Genomic DNA, 23,029 nt, shown 5'->3' on the forward strand with positions numbered 1-23,029 from the left:
GGGAATAGGCTTTCACATCCGCAAACCCTTAATCGTCCGGCCGCCGGGTTATACGCAATTAACCCCAATTCATTAAGGCACACGCTCTACAGGGGCAGCTCTTGGTGGAACAGCCGGGCGTATGGAGGTGTGGCCTGAGCCTGGGGCCGGTCCGAGGTGTGCGGTGCCGGCCTCAGGTCAGTGCGTTGTTCCCAAAACCAGGAGGGAGCAAGGAAGTTCTCATAGCAAACTAAAGGACTAGGGTGATCTAGTCAAAAAAGCGAGCACTGACAGTTGTGCTGCTCGGTCTTCGTTGTGCTCCTGCATAAAGGCGGTTAAGAAAGTCTGGGTATACCAGGATATTTGCATGTTTCCGTGGCATCAGATTAATTTGCTTTTGGTAGAGAAAGATCTTTTGAAAGAATGGGCAGGAGAGGGGATGAGTTATCTGGAAAGTGGATGAAGTTTGGCAGGAAAAAATCACAGTGTGGAAGATTTGGTATGATGTTACTGTGCCAGAGAACCAAAAACACTGTTCTGCAGGAATCCTGAAGCAAACTAGAAGGTGGACATCTAGTAGAGAGGACTAGCTTAGGCATATAACTAGCTCATCCATGTGCTTCTTTAAAACACTTGAAATGATTCAGCCTTACATGGCAAATTTACTTGCCAGGATGACCTGGACAGAATCCCTGACAACAAAATCCAAGATAAAGCTTTAATTGTATTTCACTCTGCAAAATGAATGCAAAAAACCATGAGCCATCCTTGCAATGTCTTCCATCCTGTGCCTTACCTCGGTCCTGTGTCTTCACCTCTCCTGCCATCTCTGTCTAAAGCTTTCCAGAAGGTAAACAGTGAGTGAACAGGTCAGTTTGCAGCACTGAATGTTATTCTAGTGTAAAGCTGATTATATTTGGTATGGAGATAACCGAGTGTCAGTAAATACAGACACCAGTATGGCATTTAAAAGGCTTGTTACTGGCAGAAGTAAAATTTTGGAAATATCTTTTCACTGACTTCAGTGTGTGAGCACAATAGGAAGTGGACACAAGATGTGACAGGCAAAGAGTTCTGAGTTTTCATAGTGTTGGCTTAGCCTTATAGTACTAGTACTGCATATACAATGTTCTCAGCTGTCACTTCTTACCCATTTTAGTTCTTGTGACCTATATAAGAAAGCTGTCTTAATAAAGAAGGAAGTTGGTTTTTTTTCCTGCTCCATCAGCAAACTTCTCCAAAAAACCCACACCATGATTCTGCATTGTGGAACACATCTTTTTATTACTATAAACCTCTATTGTAATAAGTGTTAGGCCCATATCTGATTTCCTGTTAATCTAGAGCAAGTTAGGAATTCAGGGAAGTTGCATCTGTGTGAGACTAACATAACAGAGAGAATGATCAGGCTCTGTGCCCGAATTTTTTTCTGACAAGGCCACAAAACAAAGTCCTGTGTGTGAATTGAGCTGTCCAAACAAAAGTAGTTTGATTTTTCTGAAGTCAGGCCTTTGCAGATGGCACTGAAATTATGCAGAGAGGACCTCTATAAATCAGACTGCTTTTGTTTACATTGATAAATGAATACCATCGAGTTTGGGATCAGGAGATGAGTGCTGCATATTCTGAGCTGAGGTGGATTTGGCAATGGGTTTGCCAACCTGATAGAACAAATGGCAAAACTCTGGAGGTAATTAAGCTGCATGGAAAACTCTGATGTCAGTATGATTTACTTATTCCAAGTAATAATTGTAAAATTTCCAGGTTTGCATTTGTTTGCAGTTGTATTTGTTAAATTTTGTTGCTGTTAAATCTGTGTTTCAATTTAATTCATGTTTGTGATCTAGATACCAACAGAACAGCTTATTTCAAAATACTTAAATAAAAACACCATATAATTCTTAGTGAGACCGAAAACTTCATTTTCTCTCTACTAGACGAATAAGTAATTTGTAGTGCCATTTCAAGTTGCTATGTGTGTCCCCTTGAAGGACTAGATTACTGTGTTACGCATGAACCATGTTTCACACGAGGAGATATTTCATTGTGAGGTGGTTTCCATTGTTGCCAAGAAGAAACGTAACTCAAACCTCTCCGCTCACTCAATGGCTCTGGTCTTTTGTACCATACTTGATAAATGGCTTTTCAGGAGAGAATTCACTATTTAAACCACTGCATTGATCTTCATGTTTTCTATGCACTGATGTTCTGGAGGATGACCTTTCTTTTCACTGTTGTTTGTTGGCTAGGACTTCAGGAATATGGAGAAACAGGAACAAGCAGACTCTTTTAAGTTTGCTACCACATAAGGACAATAGAAGAGAATAACAGTGTATTCCCTTGGAGCTGAAAGGAAGGCATGTAAGTGCTTTTAAGTCTATCTTGTCAGTTGAACCAGCTCACAAGATGGATCTCCAATAGTATCTAAGCCTGTTAGAGACATGCTTGCCCGCTGTGACAGGTCCGGAGAACAGACATGGCTTTGCCAGCTTTGAAGAGAAAAACAGCAACTCTTTCCTAAAGTTCCATCCGTTCACCCCTCCAATAGGGATGATGTGTCTTTAGTATATCTCTGCTCAGATTAAGCCAACTCTAGTAATTTTCATAACTCATTACAGCTCGAACAAAATTTTATGGGAATTCAGGCAACATACTTAGAGATTAGGGAAGCCATTTCTTAGAACATGGTAAAGGAATGTGAATAAGCTCCTTGTTCCATTTTACTATACAGCTAACACTCACTTCACGGTTAGATATCCTTTGGCCTCATTATTGTCACCATAAAGTGTCTACATGCCATAAATTCAAGCAAAGGTTTTGGTTCCTTGTTTCTGTCTTTGAACTTTGCGCTTTAAATCACTTCAAGCTTACTGCAGTCATATAACAGAACCCAAAAGAGCCCAAGTAACCACAAGGGATCAAAAAAATATACTTTATGATTTTCTTTTTTCTCCCTTCTTGCTCATCCCATATTATTTTCACTCTTATTTCTCAATTGCTGTGTTCTCCATGTACATATGAAATCAGACCTCAGACATCAAGCAGAGCTGATCAGCTGGGTTTTTTCTGCAAGCTGCTGGAAAAGTGAAAGGGAAAGAAGAGTTGAGATATGCAGTTCTATCTGACCACTAATTTTTCCAATGTAGAGAAAAGCAGACAGAGATAGAGATATTCTGGCAAAGATAAACAGGAAAAGAACACAGACAATATCTGAAATAGAATATCATCAAGTCAATATCACAGCATCACAGTATCACAGTATGTTAGAGATTGGAAGGGACCTCAAAAGACCATCTAGTCCAATCCCCCTGCCAGAGCAGGAACACCTAGATAAGGTTACACAGGAGTGTGTCCAGGCGGGTTTTGAATGTCTCCAGAGAAGGAGACTCCACAACCTCCCTGGGCAGCCTGTTCCAGTGTTCTGTCACCCTCACTGAGAAGAAGTTTCTTCTCAAGTTTAAGTGGAACCTCTTGTGTTCCAGTTTGTACCCATTACCCCTTGTCCTATCATTGTTTGCCATTGAGAAGAGCCTGGCTCCATCCTCATGACACTCCCCCTTTATATATTTATATACACTAATAAGGTCCCCCCGCAGTCTCCTCTTCTCCAAACTATAGAGACCCAGCTCCCTCAGCCTTTCCTCATAAGGGAGATGCTCCACTCCCTTAATCATCTTAGTTGCCCTGCGCTGGACTCTCTCCAGCAGGTCCCTGTCCTTCTTGAACTGAGGGGCCCAGAGCTGGACACAATATTCCAGATGCGGTCTCACCAGGGCAGAGTAGAGGGGAAGGAGGACCTCTCTCGACCTACTGACCACCCCCCTTCTAATACACCCCAGGATGCCATTGACCTTCTTGGCCACAAGGGCACAGTGTTGGCTCATGGTCATCCTGCCATCCACTAGGACCCCCAGGTCCCTCTCCCCTACACTACTCTCTAACAGGTCGTTCCCCAACCTATACTGGAACCTGGGGTTGTTCCTGCCCAGATGCAGGACTCTACACTTTCCCTTGTTATATTTCATCAAGTTTCTCCCTGCCCAACTCTCCAGCCTGTCCAGGTCCCGCTGGATGGCAGCACAGCCTTCTGGTGTGTCAGCCACTCCTCCCAGCTTAGTGTCATCAGCAAACTTGCTGACAGTACACTCAATTCCCTCATCTAAATCATTGATGAATATATTAAATAATACTGGTCCCAGTACTGACCCTTGAGGCACTCCGCTAGATACAGGCCTCCAACTAGACTCCGCCCCATAGACTAAAACTCTCTGGCTTCTGTCCTTCAGCCAGTTTGCAGTCCACCTCACTACCTGATCATCCAGACCACACTTCCTCAGTTTAGCTATGAGGATGCTGTGGGAGACTGTGTCAAATGCTTTGCTGAAGTCAAGGTAGACCACGTCCACCGCTCTGCCATCATCCATCCACCATGTTATTTCCTCATAAAAGGCTAGGAGGTTGGTCAAGCATGACTTCCCCTTGGTAAAGCCATGTTGACTGCCCCTCATAACCCTCTTATCCTTGACATGCCTTAAGATGGCATCAAGGATAAGGTGTTCCATCACTTAACCTGAGTTACAGTTAAGAAAGTGGTCTTAAATGGAGAGTTGTTCCACAAACCAGACAGAAACTATCCAGCGGCTTTCTGGTGATATTTGGTTAGGTAAAGTTTGCTGTTAGAGTGAAATACTGACTCCGCTGAAGCTGTCAGATAAAGTCAAACCTAACTCAGGGGCAAACCTTGAAACGTATAGTCCAGCATAAATTTATTAAAGAAAGCTGTGTAAATGTTCTTCCAAACCTAGTATTCATTTACAAGTTTTCCTGTGATGCTGAGGTATTAACTGCAAATGTGTAGAGATATAAAAAGTAGTTGAGTTTTAAGCTACTATTTTTAATGAGACTGCATAAACAAATGCCAAATTTCAGCTATATGATTCAGAGTCCAACTACCAAACCCCTCAGGCATGTGATGTGATAAAAGTTGCTAATCTTTCTAGATATCAGTCCCAAGACATTCCACAGCTAAGTTGTTTGGGGAAGCTGTGCTGAAAGTGAGATCAGTCAGGCATTTTGCAAGCAAATTCTACAGTCACTTTCTCCACTGTGTCACGGATGAATGGAAAATATAACAAAAAAAAAGCAGACAAGAAGCAGCCTTTGACATGGATGAGCAAAGGTATTAAAAACATCTGCAGTAGACAGGAGGTTCTCTGTTGTGAGAAGATGTAGTGCTATGACTTGGGCAGTCAACAGTGTTACTTTGAACTTCCCCAGCAGTCGTTTGCATCTACTGAGTGGAGCAAGTTTATTGAACAGTGAGAATCTGTGATAACAAACCAAAGAAGCTGAAAAAGAAGGTTGTTCTAAAACTGAAGCATCAGAGCCTGCCAGGGAAGGGAAACAGCTGAAGTGCTATTCTTCATGTATTCTTGCTCGGTGTAGTGAAGGTGCTCAGTGCTAGAAAACAAGTTCTTTAGGAAGTTGGCAGTGTTTGCCTGTAGAATTCTCTCACTCAAAATTTGACTGTGCAGGTACATTTGTACCTGGAAACCTGGTGACAAGGCCGTCATATCCAGTTTGTAGTTATTATTCTATTTTGTATGGCTGAACACAGAGATGGGCATGGGGATTGCAGAAGGAACCAGCGTATTTGATAAGTCTGATGAGGAGCAGAGGTGACTTCTTGCCCCTGCTGGAAGCTAACACAGCTGTAGACACAGTTTTCTCTGAAAACTGGGAATGAGAAACACTATAGAGTTTACCTCTGGACTTGATAGTAACCCTTTTCTAAAAGAAATAAGCAGTTAACTCATGCTGCTAGTAGAGTGGCCATATTTGGATTTGTCCAAAAGCCCAACTAGTCCAGTGTTCTATCCAAGACTGTGGATAATTAACATAAGATGTCATCATACTTCCCCTGCATATTTTCATATCATGTAATGATTTGTTGACCAGGGATTCATGACCAGGAGCTGGTGTGTTTTTATTTAGTAGTCATGGATTCACAGATTTGCCTTCATGAACATATCCATCTGCTTTTTGAACCCATTACTCAACTTTCAACACCCTTTTTCCAGGTAATTCATGAATATGTTAAGCAACAAAGTTCTAAGCCCAGATGGGTTACCTCCAGGTCTCTCTACCAGTGATTTCCATCTACCTGGAGAATTGATCATTTACCCCTTTCCCTCCTTCTCTGATCTTCTAATCAACTATTTATCCATGTGAAGATCTTATCTTTATTCCATTGTTACTTTAAGAGGCTGTTGAAGAATTTTATGCAGAACTAGTTTAACTAATTATAGTTGCATTATACTAATCATCCAATGGCCTTTGTATAGGAAGAGTTCCTTTCTCAGTGCTTCCTGTCCTGAAGCAAGAAGTAGTTTATCCAGAGTAATCATTGCTTTGGAGAAATAATCATCCAGGAGTAGTCCAGGATTAAGCAGCACACTGAGTGTGAGGCATATCAAAGTAAGATTCCAGCCTCTCCTACCTTTTAAATAATGATAGAAAATGACTGTAGGCAATGCTGGTGCAGCCCCAGTTTGTAACACAGGTACTTAGTGAGATAAAACCTTTCACTTAAACCTGCAGAAGGAGATAAAAGAAAAGTTAGAGGCAAAAACATGGAAAGGAAAGAGCAAAAACTGTGCAACTTGAAAAACATCAAATTAACAATTCAACGACACTCATAACTATTATAGCATAGAAACAATCAACTAAGAATGAAAAACAGCCTACAGTAGGCTTGAGAATATCTGTGCTATAAAATAATTGCCCATAACACAATTAATTGTGTAATACTACAGTGCCTAATAAGCTAGTAGGTCATCTGGAAATAATGCAGAAAAACTCAGAATAATCTCTGGAGAGCTGAGTGCCATTGAATAAAGCAACTGTGGTTTTGCTATGGATTTGATTATTTATCATCCTTGCAGTTATATATTTCACTGTGTGTTTGTTTTTTCACTTGCCCAAAAGCAGAGTGATTCTTTTTTTCAAAGACTTTCTTCTTTTTGTTTCGCTTCTTTTGTTGTGCATGTCTTACATATCTTTCCAATATAAACTCATGAGGTTTATGCTTATTTATAGTTAGTTTTCAGGGGATGATTTGTAACCCTTTCTTTCAAAGTGATAAAAGAGAAAGTAATGTGTTATATTTATTTTCCATATATAAAGTACATTAATTAACCAAAGAACTAACAAAAAAAATCTGCGACAGTTATCTGTAAACCTTTCATTTGGCATTATGGTCTCTTGCTGGGCCCACTGCAATCAATACTTCTACTAATTTTAAAATATAAGAGGTCAAAAACTGCACAGTTTTGGAATGACAGTGAGATGCAGTGAAGCTTGTGAGACTGCTGAGGAATCAGGTGATCCTTCTACAAGATGGAGAACAAAAAAAAACAAGGGACTATTTCTACAAATCAAGTATTAAAAGTGAGTTTCTTTTAAAAACAGGTTTTGCTTGTGCTTTGCTTCATTTTTTTCATCTTTTTGCTAATATGCACCTTTAGGCAGCAGGACATACAAGACTACAAACAATTTTTATATCACTCAGAACTTGTGGTATTTTATCAGCATTTAGCATAGGATTCATCTCATGAATATTAGTCACCTAAAAGCTTGCATCCAATCTGTGCCTTTCTCTATAGGCAATGAAGAGAAACTGGGGTTTCCAGAAGGGCATTCAGTACATCTGTCTTCAACGCCTGACACAGGCATGATATGACTAGTGTCTAATCTCTATTTATGTCTCATCTCACTTAACTGATTATTCAAATTTAGACAAAATGAATCCCATCATCATTGTAAGCTTATTGGCAGATAAGCTACCTCTTTCAATTAGTGAGACAGTTTTAAAGAAGATAAGCCTGTGAAACTGTACCATAACTACTTGTTCCCCAACAAGCCACATATAATTCTAGGCTTTGAATTTCCTCTTAAACTAGAAATGCACACCTTTGTTACTTTTTACATCCTTCTTTGTCACATAATTCGTTATTATCTAGCTACCAGTGTTATTCAATAATGATTATATGGGAACTTTTCTATCTTCTTTTTTGTTGTTCATCTAGAGTTTATGAAGAAGTTCCTTGGGATAATATGTTACCTCGCAAAATCCCGCCTCCAGAATCAAAGTGGAAGTGTTGGCTGACCCTCTTTCCCAGAACAGAGATACAATCCTGAACCTAAAACAAGCCAAGTCAGTGAACAATTTCTTGCCAACTGGTTTTACATTTTGCTAATGAAATTTAGCCTAAATTTTGTGTAGGTCAGACACAGCAATGTTTTCAAATAAAAACAGTACCAAGTGAGCAATTCAGGTCATAGCACACTCCAGAAGTTACCTCAAATGATTTCATATTTTTTACCTCTTCCTCTCCTGTAAATTGGTGCAGAAGATGTGTGTGCACAGTACCAAGAAAGAGGACAAGGATATTGGTGAAAAACTGGTTGACAGGAATGATGCTGTACCATAACAGATCTCACATTAAGTTAGTTTGCTTGTGATTATTAACTGTAATGATCATTATTTTTACTAAACTCAAACCCAGTCCTGCAATTGGTTCTGATTGCTGCATGAAAATCTATTAAGCCAAATTTATTAAGCAACATTGCCTTACAAGAAACATCTAATTATGATTTTAAGTCATTGGAGGCTTCTGGGACAGATTTCAAACAAGATCTTTTACCTCTCCACAGAGACCAGTTGATTACTAATTTTCTTTTTTTTTTGGGAATATCAGGGTCCTCTGAACCCTTCTGATGAAGTCTGTGTAGAGTTAATTGTTTCAATAGACTAAATTCAGCAATGTTCTATAACTGGAGAAGTTAAGATATTAAGTCAATAAATATTTGAAAAGTACACTCTAACATGCTTTTCCTGTGAGGGAGTTAGGTGTAAAATGTAGAACAGAAAAATTTGTGACGTGAGTGTAGAGATTCCATACATCTGATGTTTTTATTAAGACATGTCATTTATGAAAATACCGTGATAGTCAAACACATGTACAAACTCAAGGTTTTATCTGCTATCTGTAGAATATAAAGCAATCACTTGTGCATTGATGTCTTTTCTTCACTCTGTATTTCATTTATTGTATCTCAGAGTAGAACATTTTAGATGAGCCCAGGAAAGGGTGACAGGAGTTTCAGAAGGGCTCAGGTGAGAGCCAGGTAGAGAAGGGGAAAGAAAGATTGGTCAGAGAAAGACAGGAAAACTCGAGCCTCCTTTCCAGGCCATGAGCCATCAGGTTTGTTCAGGCAAACTCATTGGAGGGGTGTGCTATGGGGCACAATCAGGCATACAATGGGAGAGCCAGGTATCTCTGCAGGGTGGAAGTGGGATAAAAATATCTGTCATTATGGTTTCTTGAATGTTGCTCTTTCCAAGAAATACAAATGTGGACAGTGAAAGCAGCTTTCAGGAACAGACCAAGAGAGAAAATTAAACCTGATATTTAGTTTTCCTATATTCTCAAGAAATGAATGAAAGAATTTTTGCAAGTAGGGAAGCAGTTATTTTTCAAAGACTTGCTTATAATATCCTAGGAAATTGAATAAGTCCCAGTATCTGAAGATGGAGAGTAAAAGATTCTGCCTGCTGAATGGGGTCACTTAGCATATATGCTAACCTAATAATTTACCATGGTCTTTTACGCAATTCAAATGAGCATTGCATCATTCCATGAGCAAAACTTTGACTTGTCACCACCTCTCTTTTGGGACCTCATAAATATTCTATCAGAATATTTTGTCTGGTGAAAAAAAATGTAATTGATCTATTTTGTCTTTAACAGTGTAAGCTGAAGGCCTTGAATCTGTCATATCCCTTTGTATACGTAAGCACAATATCCCTGGGTAGTTTCTACATTTTTGATTAAGCCCAAGCAATCCATCTCTCATTTTCTGAAGCAAGAGTTGTAGCTGACTGTGTTATCTAATCTTAAAATGTTTTGTGGTACCAAGGGAGAATGTGTGCTGAGTCTCCTCTGCCTGCCGGTGACTCCAGCCTGTTACCTGTAAACTAGAAATTAATATCCATTATGTCCTTTTTGGAAGAATATCCCAGTCTCATTATGGACATAACCAAAATAACAAGAGATTACACATTTCTATCTTATTTCTATCCTTCCCAAGCCTCCTCTATGCGCATATGTTCTAGAGCTGTCACTTGTTATGTGCTGCAAGTTGAGCACATAATTGTCTTCATCTTGGGACATGCCAAGCACACAGGACAGTTCATCTCCATGTTTTTTCCTGTGAACCGTTTTAATAAATAAATAGAACATTGGAGCATGTACTGTGTGGTTCAGCTGCCTCCACCAGCTGTCTAATGAATAATGTACACATCTTTGATTTCTTTTCTATCCAAACAGTGGCTGTGTTGGTGCAGGAAATTCTGAAGACATTGTCAATGCCAGTGTAGACTTAATACCACTTAGCCATGTGCAAGCTTCAAAGCCTCACTTCACAAGCACTGCAGAGTATCTTTCCTCATTAGCATGGTTTTGGTACTGCCTCTTGAATTCTTGTTACTTGGGAAGGGGGAAAGTAGTTATCTGGTCTTGGGTGAAAAGAAAAAAAAAAAATTGGAGGGAACACTCCTTATTCTTTTTAATAACTTGAATGAGTTCTGTCAACACAGGAATCACAGCGACCTTTCAGAGTCAAGGGTGAACTTGAAGAGCCCTTTCTAACAGCTGAATCAGTAGTAAATGGCCTACAGTGGTAGCTGTCTACCATGTAGGTCTGTGTAAATCTAAGTGACCATTCAGCCCAGATCTACAAAGGAAGCTGATAAAAAATTAGCAGACTACTGAGGTGATGGTATAACAATTTTATCCGTCTGCTTGTGTTATGGTAAGCTTAAGTCAACCTGTTTTGACCAAGTATGAATTTGTTATAGAACATTATGGCCCGATTCTTTATTGTGTTACATTAATGTTACAGTTTCTGGGAAATTAGGCTCTTAACACTGTGCATCACACTTTTAAACCAGAAATGTTGATTAGGGTTTCTTCTGTCCAGGAACTGCTCTGTGACCCAAGTGACCCTGCCATCATCTAGTACAGAATGGTGATAATGGATTGGCAATAACTGACTGTCAGCCTAAAAGCTACCCTTAGAGTGCTCACCCTGGGAGCTAAATTTGCCTGTGGTAAACACCAATGCAATATACTGTCATGGTATAATGAACTCTTCATGATCTGCAGCCTCTGACCTAGTCTGGGATGGAAATCAGAGCATCTCCTCTTTCCTGCTCTTAACCTTGCTAAACTCTTGCACAACCAAGTTTTAAGAACTTGGCAAGCACCTTTCCATTTCTCTGAATTGAGAAAGGTTGCATGTGGAGCTAAACTGAGCACATCTGCTAGATCATACCCTCAAACACCTGACTTGTGGTTCCTAATAACGCTGAGACTACTTAACACAGGCATTCTTGTAAATGCCCACCATCAGGAAATAGATTCATGTTACATGCAAGGCTCAGGTGAGGAGTACATGGAAAAGAAGGGTTTGAGCTTAGTGTGCAACAGGAATTTCTGCTGATGCCATTCTGAAGAGTCCTTAATTCCAAAAAAACCTATGTTTATTTTCAAACTATGCCATACTTTCATACTTTAAAGGCTTCTTGTTCTTTATTATTAATGAACAAGTCTGGTAGGTAGAAATGCACATGCCGTTTTTTGATGGGTAGTACGATGAATAATGCCATATTAAAAATGTGTGATTTCTACCTTTAGTCACTAGATGGCCTTTGAGTTTGCAAAAGTGCCCTGAATACTATTAGGAGCGCTTTCACTTTTTTTTTTTTAGATAGATCACAAAGTTTGAGATTCAAAGGTTTTTGCTTTAAGTTGTCTTCAGTAAAGTTGTCTTCAGTAGCTTGGACTGGCAGTTAGGCATTTATTTGCAAACTTCTGAGAAAGTAAAATGGTAAAAGTAATGACTTAATGGTAGGAACTAAAAATTATCAAAGAAAAGAGGAAAGATACTGGTCTTTTCACATAATCAGATTTTGTCTTTGCATAGGCCTTTCCTTTCAGTGGTCTTGCACAGTCGGCATTTGTGAGGCCACTACAGAAGGGATACTTCACTGGGCAAAGCAGATGGAGAGGGGCTGTAAAAATACTGCCCACTCTGTTCTGAAAAAAAAGCATAATTCTGGTCCTTACATGAGGCAGAGTATGTGCTAAACATTCCTAGTCGCTGGGAGCTGCCTTGGAAGTAGCTGGGATTTCTAAGCTCCATCTTAGATCTGTTCATTTCTGTTTCTTGCATCAGTTTCAGGGAGAATAGCCTTTGTAATGCGTCACATGCTGTCACACGTGTGGGGAAGAGTGCATCATTCTTCACACAGCCTTGTTCATTACAGCAGTAGGTTCACAGGCAAAGTAAGGTGCTGAGCATTGTAAAGTGCTCAAATTTAGCCTATATTACTCCACCAAACCTGTTATTACCAAGTTTTTACGTACATAATGCACCATTCTGCTTGTTTTATCTCACCTCCTGCACAAGTCATCTAATTTCTCACAGCCTTCATCTAACTTTTAACTTCTGCTTGAATTAGAACATAAAATAGTGTAAAATGGTTACTGAGAAATATGCTCTAAAAATACAGCACACAGCATACAGTATAGTGTTGAACAGAGATTTCTGAGTTGTAGGGAAGTTAGCAGAGCTATTAACCCTTAGTTCTGCCACATCATACTGTTATTGCTGTAGAGCTTTGAACAATAGAAGCTGATGTGTACACTGTCTTTCAAACAGACAGACATCTTGTCTGTAGCTATTTGCAATGTATGGTATCATAGCAGATTTGTAAGTTCGAGCAACAGGTTCTATATTACCTTCTCTAGGATTCTCCATGTCATTTTCATTTTTAATTTTTTTTAGTGGATGAGGCTATGGATTTCATTGATTTCTGGCAACCAGGAGACCAAGATCTCTGAGACCTAAAAGACTCTGACATCTCCAAGTTGCGAAAAACTCAATCCCATCTGAAAAGATCTGTTACATTTTCCATATTTATTCTTTGTCTGTGAGTGTCAGACATCAGGATTTCTATGATTTGAAGCAGAAGAAAGGAAGAATCCGGGAAAAATTCATACAATTGATCCCTAGAATTTTTGTTTTGTTTTGTGTGTTTGCCAATAGTTCTGGAAAGATGTGTAAAGGTGTTGACGCTACTATACTGCTACCAAAATACTTGAGAAATGAGATACATGCTTTGGATTTAGAAGCATAAATATTCTTTGTACGCCTGTAAGATGTAAAAATCTCTTTGTAAATAGTCACTTTCACTCTTTCATGTACTAGCAGTTGCACTTCCTGCCTCTAGCACTTGGGCAACAGCACTGTCACTTGGGCATAACTCTGGAGTGAGACACTGTTCTTCCCCGGACCATGCAAGGAAGTGGTTGCCATTCAAATTATTAGCAAAGCTGAAACTAGCTAAGAGTCATCTGCCATGTAGTTTTGCAGAGACAAACAGGAAGAGTGGTGAACCTGGGCATGCTTTGTATGTTACCCTTGCACCCACCCTCTCTTCCTTTTGGCAGAACAGGAAACCATCTTCTGTTTTTCTGCTTTTATTCTTAAGGAATTAGAAAAAAGATAAAAGGCATGACTTATGCTGCAGTTGAGCCTAAAAACTCCTCATATACGATTAGTGTTGTGAACAGCTGTTGTGCCCATACCTGACACTGTAGATAATGCTCTGAAGTCCTTGCCATGCAATTTGGAAGTTTTACAGATGGGAATCCAGGTGCAGTGTAATTAAGTGATTTGACAAATACCATTGGGAATCTACAGTACAGCTAGTATCAAACTTCATGTATCCTGAGCCCTAGCCTACGCTTTTTTTTGACCAAACTCTGCACTTTAAGCTATTGAAATGGTGCTTTGCTAAAACTTGGTTTTAAAAAATAATTATTAGCACAAGTGATGGCCATAGTTCTTGAAAGTTAGGATGAGTCACAAGTGAAGAGTTAGGAATCTAGGCAATATTTTATTCAGTTTTTCCTCTGTGATTCAGACACGGAATAGCTGTGGGAACCTCCACCACATGTAAAAAGCCATGTCATAAGTGTTGTGATTCATCTAGAAGTGCTAAATTTATGAATCTGAACTTATTAATCAAAACTGTGTGATCTGGTGGCAGTCTAGGATGATCAGTGGGAATTTCCTTAATGGAGCTGTGAAGCTGTTTTTTTCAGGTCAGACTGGATGGTAGTTCAGTTCCTCTCATTCTCTTCCAGGCTTTCATTAAAGTCTGTGTTGGGGAAAGGGATCAATTGCATTATCTCTTGAGGTCTGTTCCAGCCCTGGAATGTTGCATTCTTAATATCCTTGGTTAGTGTATGCATTCCTGACTTTGATTTAAGATCACAGAATCACAGAATCACAGAATAGTTAGGGTTGGAAAGGACCTTAAGATCATCTAGTTCCAACCCCTCTGCCATAGGCAGGGACTCTTCACACTAAACCATGTCACCCAAGGCTTCGTCCAACCTGGCCTTGAACACCACCAGGGATGGAGCATTCACAACCTCCCTGGGCAACCCATTCCAGTGCCTCACCACCCTCACAGTAAAGAATTTCTCCCTTATATCCAATCTAAACTTCCCCTAAGTTTTAACCCGTTACCCCTTGTCCTTTCACTAGTTCCTAATGAATAGTCCCTCCCCAGCATCCTTGTAGGCCCCCTTCAGATACTGGAAGGCTGCTATGAGGTCTCCACGCAGCCTTCTCTTCTCCAGGCTGAACAGCCCCATGAACTTGTTCCTCTCTTTCATCCTTGGTTATGTTGCAATGTATGCCTAAAACCTGGAATCTTCTATCATTTCTTTGCCAAGGGCAAAGATCCGTTACTGGCTGTTTTTAAAGATCCAGTGAAAATCTTAGGAAGTTTTTGTGAAAGAGAGCCCTGAAAATATATTTCTAATGTGGTACGTTTTTGCCAGCAGATCTCCAAAAGTCTTTCCTAGAAGTTACGATCTTGTCTCACAGCTCAGCACACCATTGAGTGGACTACAGGGTCAGAGCACAAGAATTGGCTTGATTCTCATTTTTTATGTCACTAACTAGTGAGGTTCCAAATTGAATCCTTTGATGCTTTTGCTTTTGTATTTTCATTGTATGTTGCTTGTGTGCTTTTGTTAGGTATCCTGGACAGCAATTTTCCAGTGGCTCAAGTGTTTTTTGTTGTGTTTTTAAATTACTGATTTTTGTGTTTGCTTCATATTTTCTTATTTTTTCTTTCTCCCCCTCCACTTTCTGTAATTGTCTGCCTACTTGAAACTCTCTTCTTATATTTCATTTCTTTTCTTTCAAACCCATGAAGTGTAGATTCCATTGGAATCAATGAGTTAAAGGTATATGCTTAACAAGATCTCCTGAACAGGGATAGAATTGGATATCTCTTCATATGTTTTGTGGAACTGAGACCTCTGCAATTTGTTTTAGAGGACTTTGAACTCTGAGTTAATTATACCTGTTTTCCTTGATTAAATTTTCTTTGTTTCTTACCAATTTGATTATTAATTATTTGCTTATAACATTTGTTTATTTCTGGAAAGTTAATAATGCATTTGGGGTTATATGTCACATAGCTAATCATATACTAGGTAGGGAAGCAACTGAGAGCTACAGAGTATGTTTTATGCAGCCAGCCAGGCTTTCAAAAATAGCTCAGCAACCACACATGAAACCCAGAACTCTGAAAGAGCTCACATTCTGGGTGCATGTTGACTGTTAAGCTCCTGCAAAAATCTGACCACAAACACTACGATGAAGCTTTTAGGTGCTGTGCACTTTTAAAAATCTGATGCCCTGTGTGTAACTGCTGCTCCAGCCCAAATGGGTATGAAGGAAGAAGAGGATGATCTGAATTCTGATGAAACTGTATTTTCAGCTCATTTGGGCAAGTTACACAGAAGAGGAAACTTCATAGGACAGCTACAGTGACCTCCAGGAGGACTCAGACTGCTAAATTCTCTGGGCACTTTTGAGAGGTTCCCTGTTATTAATAAGTGAAAATAAGTGATGACACAATTCATTCTTTCTTGTAATTAGCAACAACTTTGAAAAAGTTTTTCTTATTCAGAATTGCATTTTGAACCTAATAATTTTGAAAACCATAGAGAAACTAGTTTTACTGCGCCATATGGATTCCCAACATAGTGATCTGCTGTCCTCTTTTTTGCTAACATGTTTATAGGAATGTAATTTTGTATAGCTCTCCTCCACCCCTAGTCACTAGCGTTTTCCTTTGTTGACCTCTTCCTCAATCAGCTACTGAAACAAGGTTATGCTTTATGTGGTATTTTAGTGCTGCAGGTGTTTTAAGGGTCAATGGAAAAAAAGCTTCCCACAGTGTTGATGGGGATTTCCTCTGTAGCATTCATGGGCAGGGCTCTGGTAAATGCTCAGCGAGACAAAAAAATAACTCACCTCCTTGGCATTGTTAGAACTCCCTTACACTCAGTGAGTTAGCAGTACTTAGTGCAGTAGTATTGTAGCACGTTTAGTGCATTCCAGCATACGCAGCAGCAGTTCATATCTATCAAGTGTTATATCTGACTTGTGCTCTTCTCTTTTTTGTGTGTTCCTGATTTTCACTGTGCTACTTACTGGAACCTGCCCCTTGAAATTTGACAAAAGCAGTTAGAACATAGATTATGTTTTCTTGTTCCACGAGAAAAGCCTGTCCTCCACAATTAAGTAAAAACCTGTCAATCATTAACATTTTAAAGCTTGCTACTCAGAATTCATCAGCTCTCATAAGACTCAGTAGAGGGCAGTGCTTACACAATACATATGCATTCTAATCAAGTGTTATTTACTTAGCAGCACTTTCGAAGCATTGACTAATTCATTACCATAACACTGGTAAAGTAGATGATAGTATTAGTTTTTGAAAGATGAAGACTAAGAAGACTGAAGTGAGTTGTCCAAGGCCAAAGAGGTTGTGTGTGTCAGAGAGAGAGGACAGGATCTGACCAAAATCCATTTCTGGAAGCAGTTGATTGAAATGGGAACTTAATACATGCAGTTTCTAGGAAGACAAAGTCATAAGTGTTTCAAGTCCTGCAGTTCTTGCACAAAGATGTACTCTGAAACTACTCTTTATCCTTGGATCCTCAAGGATATTGAGCAAAATGCTACTACATTAGTGTATCTGCAGTGACTTCGGTCATATTTTTTCAGTGCAGTCAGCTTCCAACTGACTGTCCAAGCATCCGTTATAATTTCAAGTTACCACAGAAACCTCACAGATCACAACTAGATAGGGACAGGACCCTCTGTCACCTTGCACCTTGTGTAGTCATTTTCTTCAGCTGCCTAAGAATTTTCCCATCTTGTATTTTTTCGTCAGAAAGTGACAGTTTGTCCACCATGTATGCCTTGTTAGTGATTTTCCTGTTTGAGTCATGCATGGGATGAATGGTGGGGAATGCTGAAATATCCTATTTTGACATTTTCTAATTGAGATTTTATGGCTAGCTTGAGGGGTGGGGGTAAGGTGGGGGTGTGGGGGGAAAGAGGGTGGGTGTGAAAAGGGTGAAAGCAGAGTAAAACTGTTTGAAACTGTAGAAACAAAATGTTTCAGTTCAGCATGATTCAAAATATTTCTGGGGTATTACCATTTTGATGGTTTTATTCTTTCAAAGAAAAAGAAGCTCCAAATCTATTTGTAAATACTCATTCCCTATCCTACTTTGATGGCTTAGGGAGAAGAGTTTCAAATGCAACCCAGAATGTTCTTTCAAAAACCCTGTCAGTTCCATTCTTTGCTCTGCTTGGAGCACCTTGTTTTGACTTCACAAGTTCTCTCAGATATATTCTTTCCTAACACAAGAGACGCTCTGCACCAAGTTTCCTGACATAGGATCATGTCTAAGGCATTTTTGCCAGAGGTTATTCTTCTGAGCAAATAGAATCATGGAATAGAAGAAGGGACACAAATGTGGCATGTGACATTTAAGTCTTCCTGGAAGGGAATTTGAGGTGGAGGACAGTTGTGAGTCTTACGTGCTGTGAGTGAGACCCGAGAGGCCTATTTTATTATAATTTTAGTAACAAGAAGAGCTAGTTAATGACGTAATCTGGTGATTTAGTTATATGAGATTTATACAACAGTGTTTCTAAGAAAGGGTAAGATGCCAGGAGATCTTTGTTTTTAAGCTCAAGGTAAGAATCTACCAGATTGCTTTCACTAGACAGAATTTTTGCACACAGAACTTGGCTACCTCAGTCATTCAAGCTAAAATGCTAGATCCAAGGTTTTCAAGAATTATAAAAATTATTTGGGGGAATCCTGATTCTGCTCCCATAAAAAGAGGTGATATGGAATTGACATGGCAAACCTGGGCATCTAATGCCCTGGAGTCACCCTAGACCATCACTTCCAGCTGCTGCTTCAGGACAGCATGGATCTCCTTCGGGTCATGTGCTATGGGGGCTTATCTGAGATGCCTTAAGGCATATCAAATACCTCTAAACGTCAGCATGGGTTGCCAACTCAATTGATTCTACACTATTTTCCTGACCACTACCAGGAAATAAAAATCTTCAAAGATATCCTGATGTGGGTATACAAAACAGAGGCACACCAAAGCAGACACACTCAGAATCACTACATTCCACTTGAAAAATCTTAGAGCTTGCACAGATTCAACTGTCAACACTGTATGTTTCTTACTGTTGGGACTAAGAGCTGCTAGTATGATTACAAGGAAGTGTATGAACAAGAGAGATGTCATGGTTACAGCAAGAAAGCTTGATGACGACAGCATAACCACAGAGAAATTTTGCATGTTGCCCAGTGATAGCCTGCCACTTGATTGTTTTCTTTAGCAGCAGCAATCTGATTTAGCAGATCATCAGAGAACACACACAGGAGCTAGACACCATGATCCAAAAACAAAAAAAAACCAAAAGGGTATTTTTTTAACCTCAGTTTCTTCTGCTTTATCACATACATAACTGCAGCTCATTTTTTGCATCTTCTTTGCAGGTTTCCAGGAGAGCAGCTGCTTTACTGCAGTATGAGCTTTCTTACTATCCTGGTTCTTTTAGCTTCTCTTTGTCCGTTCCTCTTCTCTTTCAGAGCTATATCCTTCCAACATACTATGAATATATCAATTCCTGTCAATCCTTTCTAACAAGTCTAAAACAAGTCATCTTGAGCCATCTCTCAGGTTTCATTTTTGGGTCACATTTGGCCATTTCTGATGCCTTTTTCTCTTCTAGTTTTGTAGGTTTTAAGGTCAGATTTTATCAATCAAGTGCCTCACAGTGGATAATGTATTCTAATATCTCCACAATTGCACAGTTATTATGTCAGTTAACTCCAAATAGGTTATTCAAATGTTGCAAGTTAATACAGGGCTTCTTGTTGTTATCGCCTCCTCTGTGATGCTCATACAATTTTAAGGAATTCAATGGAATTTCTTTATTGCATGTGGGAGATGCATCTTGATATGTAGCACACCACCACAGTGATAAAACTCTGCTGACGGTCTGACTGATTCCTTCAAAGTGATATCACATTTTCAGGTTTAGATGAATGTACTTGCACACACCTGATGTCCATTGTGTCCCTCAGTGTGATCTCTGCATATGCAGATTAAATTTTCGACACTTACCTAATCCACATGTAACCTAAACCTTGTCTACTTTGACACAAAAAATCAAACTTGTCTGCAAGACATTTTGGCTAATTCAGAAAATACATTCTACTGCTGAGCAGGTTTTCAGGTCTACTTGTTATCCCTGCATGGCTGCTGTCAAGACAGAGAGCAGATTTGTTACTTGCTTAGCCAACACCTTGGTGATTTACTATAGGTAGCAACTTCTCAAATGCTGCAGAACTGTTGTACTGATTCTACAAAGCCATCTTCTCTGGAGGGTCTGTACTGTAGCATGGCCCAGGGAATATAACAGTGTAAGAATGTATGGGTTAGTGCAAGGTTACTCCAAAATAAGACAAAGAACTAGATGGTCTTTCTGCTAACTATGGATACAAAGACTGCAACATATATTGCCAATGCTCCTGTGGCAAGTATAGTTCAGTTGCAGTCCTTTGTTATAACTGCGGTAAGTAGATACAGCATTTTGTCATTATCTCTGCTATTCTGGTTAAGAATTCAAGATCCAAGTTTCCTAGTGCACAAGTCAATGAATTTTCTGATAAACCACATTTGGCACATATGTCCAGTTTTGCATCTTTGGCTGAACTTAGTTTCAGAGAAGTAGCTGATCGGCTGTATTGAATCCAGTACCTGTATGCACTTTATAATTAAAGGAACTGTTTATTTTTATCCAGTACAGGGGAAACAAAAAAATACCTTGGTGATATTTTAAAGGAGGCACTGCTATCTATCATTCTTGTGATCTGAAGACCTACGAAGGTCTAATGGAGGTAAAGGTTACAATCCCAAGTATTTAGCTGATTCAGGGGATGACACAGCTTGTCATGCACTCTTTCCTTCATGCGTATGGGCAGGCTGGATATATGTATAATTCAGCCGTGTCCTATTTTGAGCTGTCAATATAGAACAGTACTGATGATACTCTCTGAATAACTTTGTGTTGAAAAAAGCTATTTTATTAGGGGCTTAGAGTTTTAATCTTTAATCTTCATGGATTATCTTCATGAATTATCTTCGCAGATTTAATTTTCAGGATTATCTCTCTGAATTCTTATTTGTACACCTTTCTTTAATTTTGTCCATCTCTGCTTCATCTTGCCGCAATTGCTATCAGAATTTTCTTTTGTACTCCCTCAGAGAAGTAGAATTCTTTTCTCAATTTCTTTTAGTTTGTATTTGACATTAAAATTTAGCATTGGAATTAACAAAAGGCTTTAGTCTTCCAAGATGTAGCCCATACTGTCTCAGTCCACCAGTGTACTTGGGCTAGAATTTAGGTTGATGTGTCTAAGCTGTGTTAATTATATTACCTATATATGTAAATACACTTTTAGTGAACTCTAGGGGAGATTTAGTGAAACTCAGAATCATTTGGGAAATTATTTGTGATTTAGGCTGTGAGAAATCACACCTGTTGGCCTAAAACCTGCTACCTAAATTACATATTTGAAGCTGGAACCTAAATATGAGCTAAATCCTATCACATTTTAGAAGAGTAATTCTTTGCTTTCTGTGCTCTATGCAAATCCCATGACCCCTTTTTTCTTTGAGATTCAGTGTTGCTTGTAATCATGAATATCACACAGATATTCAACCTAAAGCGGAGAAAACGAAAAAGGAAAAGTCACTAAAGGATTCGCTTTTGCCATGTCTAAGTAAAGATTTTAGGTCAGATCATCAGCTAGTTGTTTATCCATTGTTATCATCATAAAGTTGTTTCGCTGATCTTAAAGAAGCTGTGCCAATTCATACATTCTAAGGACTATGGATCATATTATAAAGAGTTTTTACCCCATCTATCTTTGATAAGCACTGCTATTTTAGAACTGATCTGTAAGTCATATTTCAAGCCTATAGTCATTTAATTTAACCTTTCTCCAATTTTCCTTTAGCACTCCAAATATCCCTGGATACACTGGCAAGGTTCATTGGTCAGCAACTCACCCAGCAAATTCTAATCTTCCATCAGCAACCCCATCAATAATTGCACGAATGCATGGGTAGGTATGAGACATATTTCTCAGCTTGTTCAGAAAGATTACAGGGAAAATCCTAATTGCATTTATTTAGTTAAAGAACAATTAAATGTTAAGCATGACATTCCATTGGCTTAAAAAATACTGAACAGTCGGTGTTGGATCACATCATATTATTGTCATGCTAATCTGAAGTCTTTTTGAGGTTTTAGATTTTTTTCTGGAACATTGGAAGGTATGTACGGGGGAGGTACCTTAACACTGAGGTAGATCATGATTTGAAAATGTGGGTTATTTCTACACTGAGAAATTTTGCTTTAGCTACAGTTGCTAAGTCATGATTTAAGTTACTTTTTTTTTCCTGATGCATTGATCTGTGTGTGTTTTGAAAGAGACCTATGAATGTCAAACTTTAAAATTCCCAAAAGAAAACTGTGTGATATTGTATTTCCAAATTGGTGCTGGCAGATATATAAAATGTGTATTTGCTATACAAAAATAGTTGTTAAAAATGAGTGGGTTTACTTAGAAGGCAATAAGAGGCAAAATCATGCCATGGCCCCACACCGATGCAGCCCAGAACCCTGTGACTATGAAATCATCACAGCCCCACATCACAGTTGTGGCTGCCTCATGAAGTGAATCAGTAATTTCTATTCTCTCTTGCTCTCTCATGCAAGGCTTGTTAAAACTATGGGCCAGTATGTTGTATTTAAGTGTCTAACTCTTGTTAGTTTCAAAGGAGATGGACACTTCAGAACAGCTGAAAAACCCTTTTCCTTTTGTTAGCACTTTTCTGACACCAGCAAAGGACCAACCTAGCCTTTCTCCCAGTAGCTTCAGAATAGCTTAATAACTATTTGTTTCCTGTCTCTCCGTTATGATTCTGATTTCTCTTTATCCATAATAATCTAGAATGCTGTGATGTTATCCCAAGTTCCCATGTTTTGCTGAAATATTTATCTTCCATTAAACTGTTTAATTTGCCTTAGAATTCTGTTCACAACACATCATCCTTCTTTTTCAGCACTGCCAGTGAAAAGTATCCAGAAAAGTCTTGAGGAACTGCCTGGATTTTACAGAATTCACCTTGTCAAGTGTTTCAGCACCATGCAAAATGCACTGACTTCCATTTTTGCTGCCCTACATTCATTCACCTCTGTTCTTTTTCTCTTGTGGCTATACTGAGACAATAGGCAGCCATCTGTAGTTGCAGTTTGCTGTTGACAGGGAATGAAACGATGCAAGAGAGTCCTGAGCCTCTATAGGCTAATAAAGCTGAACCCAGAGCATCCTGATGCAAGACTAACTTGCTTGTAAATGTCACAGGCAAAAAGACATATGCGTCTTGGCAAAGATCATTGACAGACTCCATACAGATACTAAACTTCAAGAGCAAAA

At 39.2% G+C, this 23,029-nt stretch overlaps 1 protein-coding gene across 1 annotated transcript; it reads left to right on the forward strand.

The window, feature by feature from the left end:
- Positions 1-121: 121 nt before the first annotated feature.
- Positions 122-21,656, forward strand: SPMIP7 (sperm microtubule inner protein 7; the record flags this gene model as incomplete). Its single annotated transcript, XM_080609687.1, is given in 6 exon segments — positions 122-176; positions 2,441-2,543; positions 8,001-8,124; positions 8,130-8,194; positions 10,371-10,478; positions 21,545-21,656. Coding segments are annotated over 6 exon segments (567 nt in total).
- Positions 21,657-23,029: the final 1,373 nt, after the last annotated feature.

Source organism: Psittacula echo, assembly GCF_963264785.1.
Source record: "Psittacula echo genome assembly, chromosome: 2".
NCBI classification, from domain to species: domain Eukaryota; kingdom Metazoa; phylum Chordata; class Aves; order Psittaciformes; family Psittacidae; genus Psittacula; species Psittacula echo.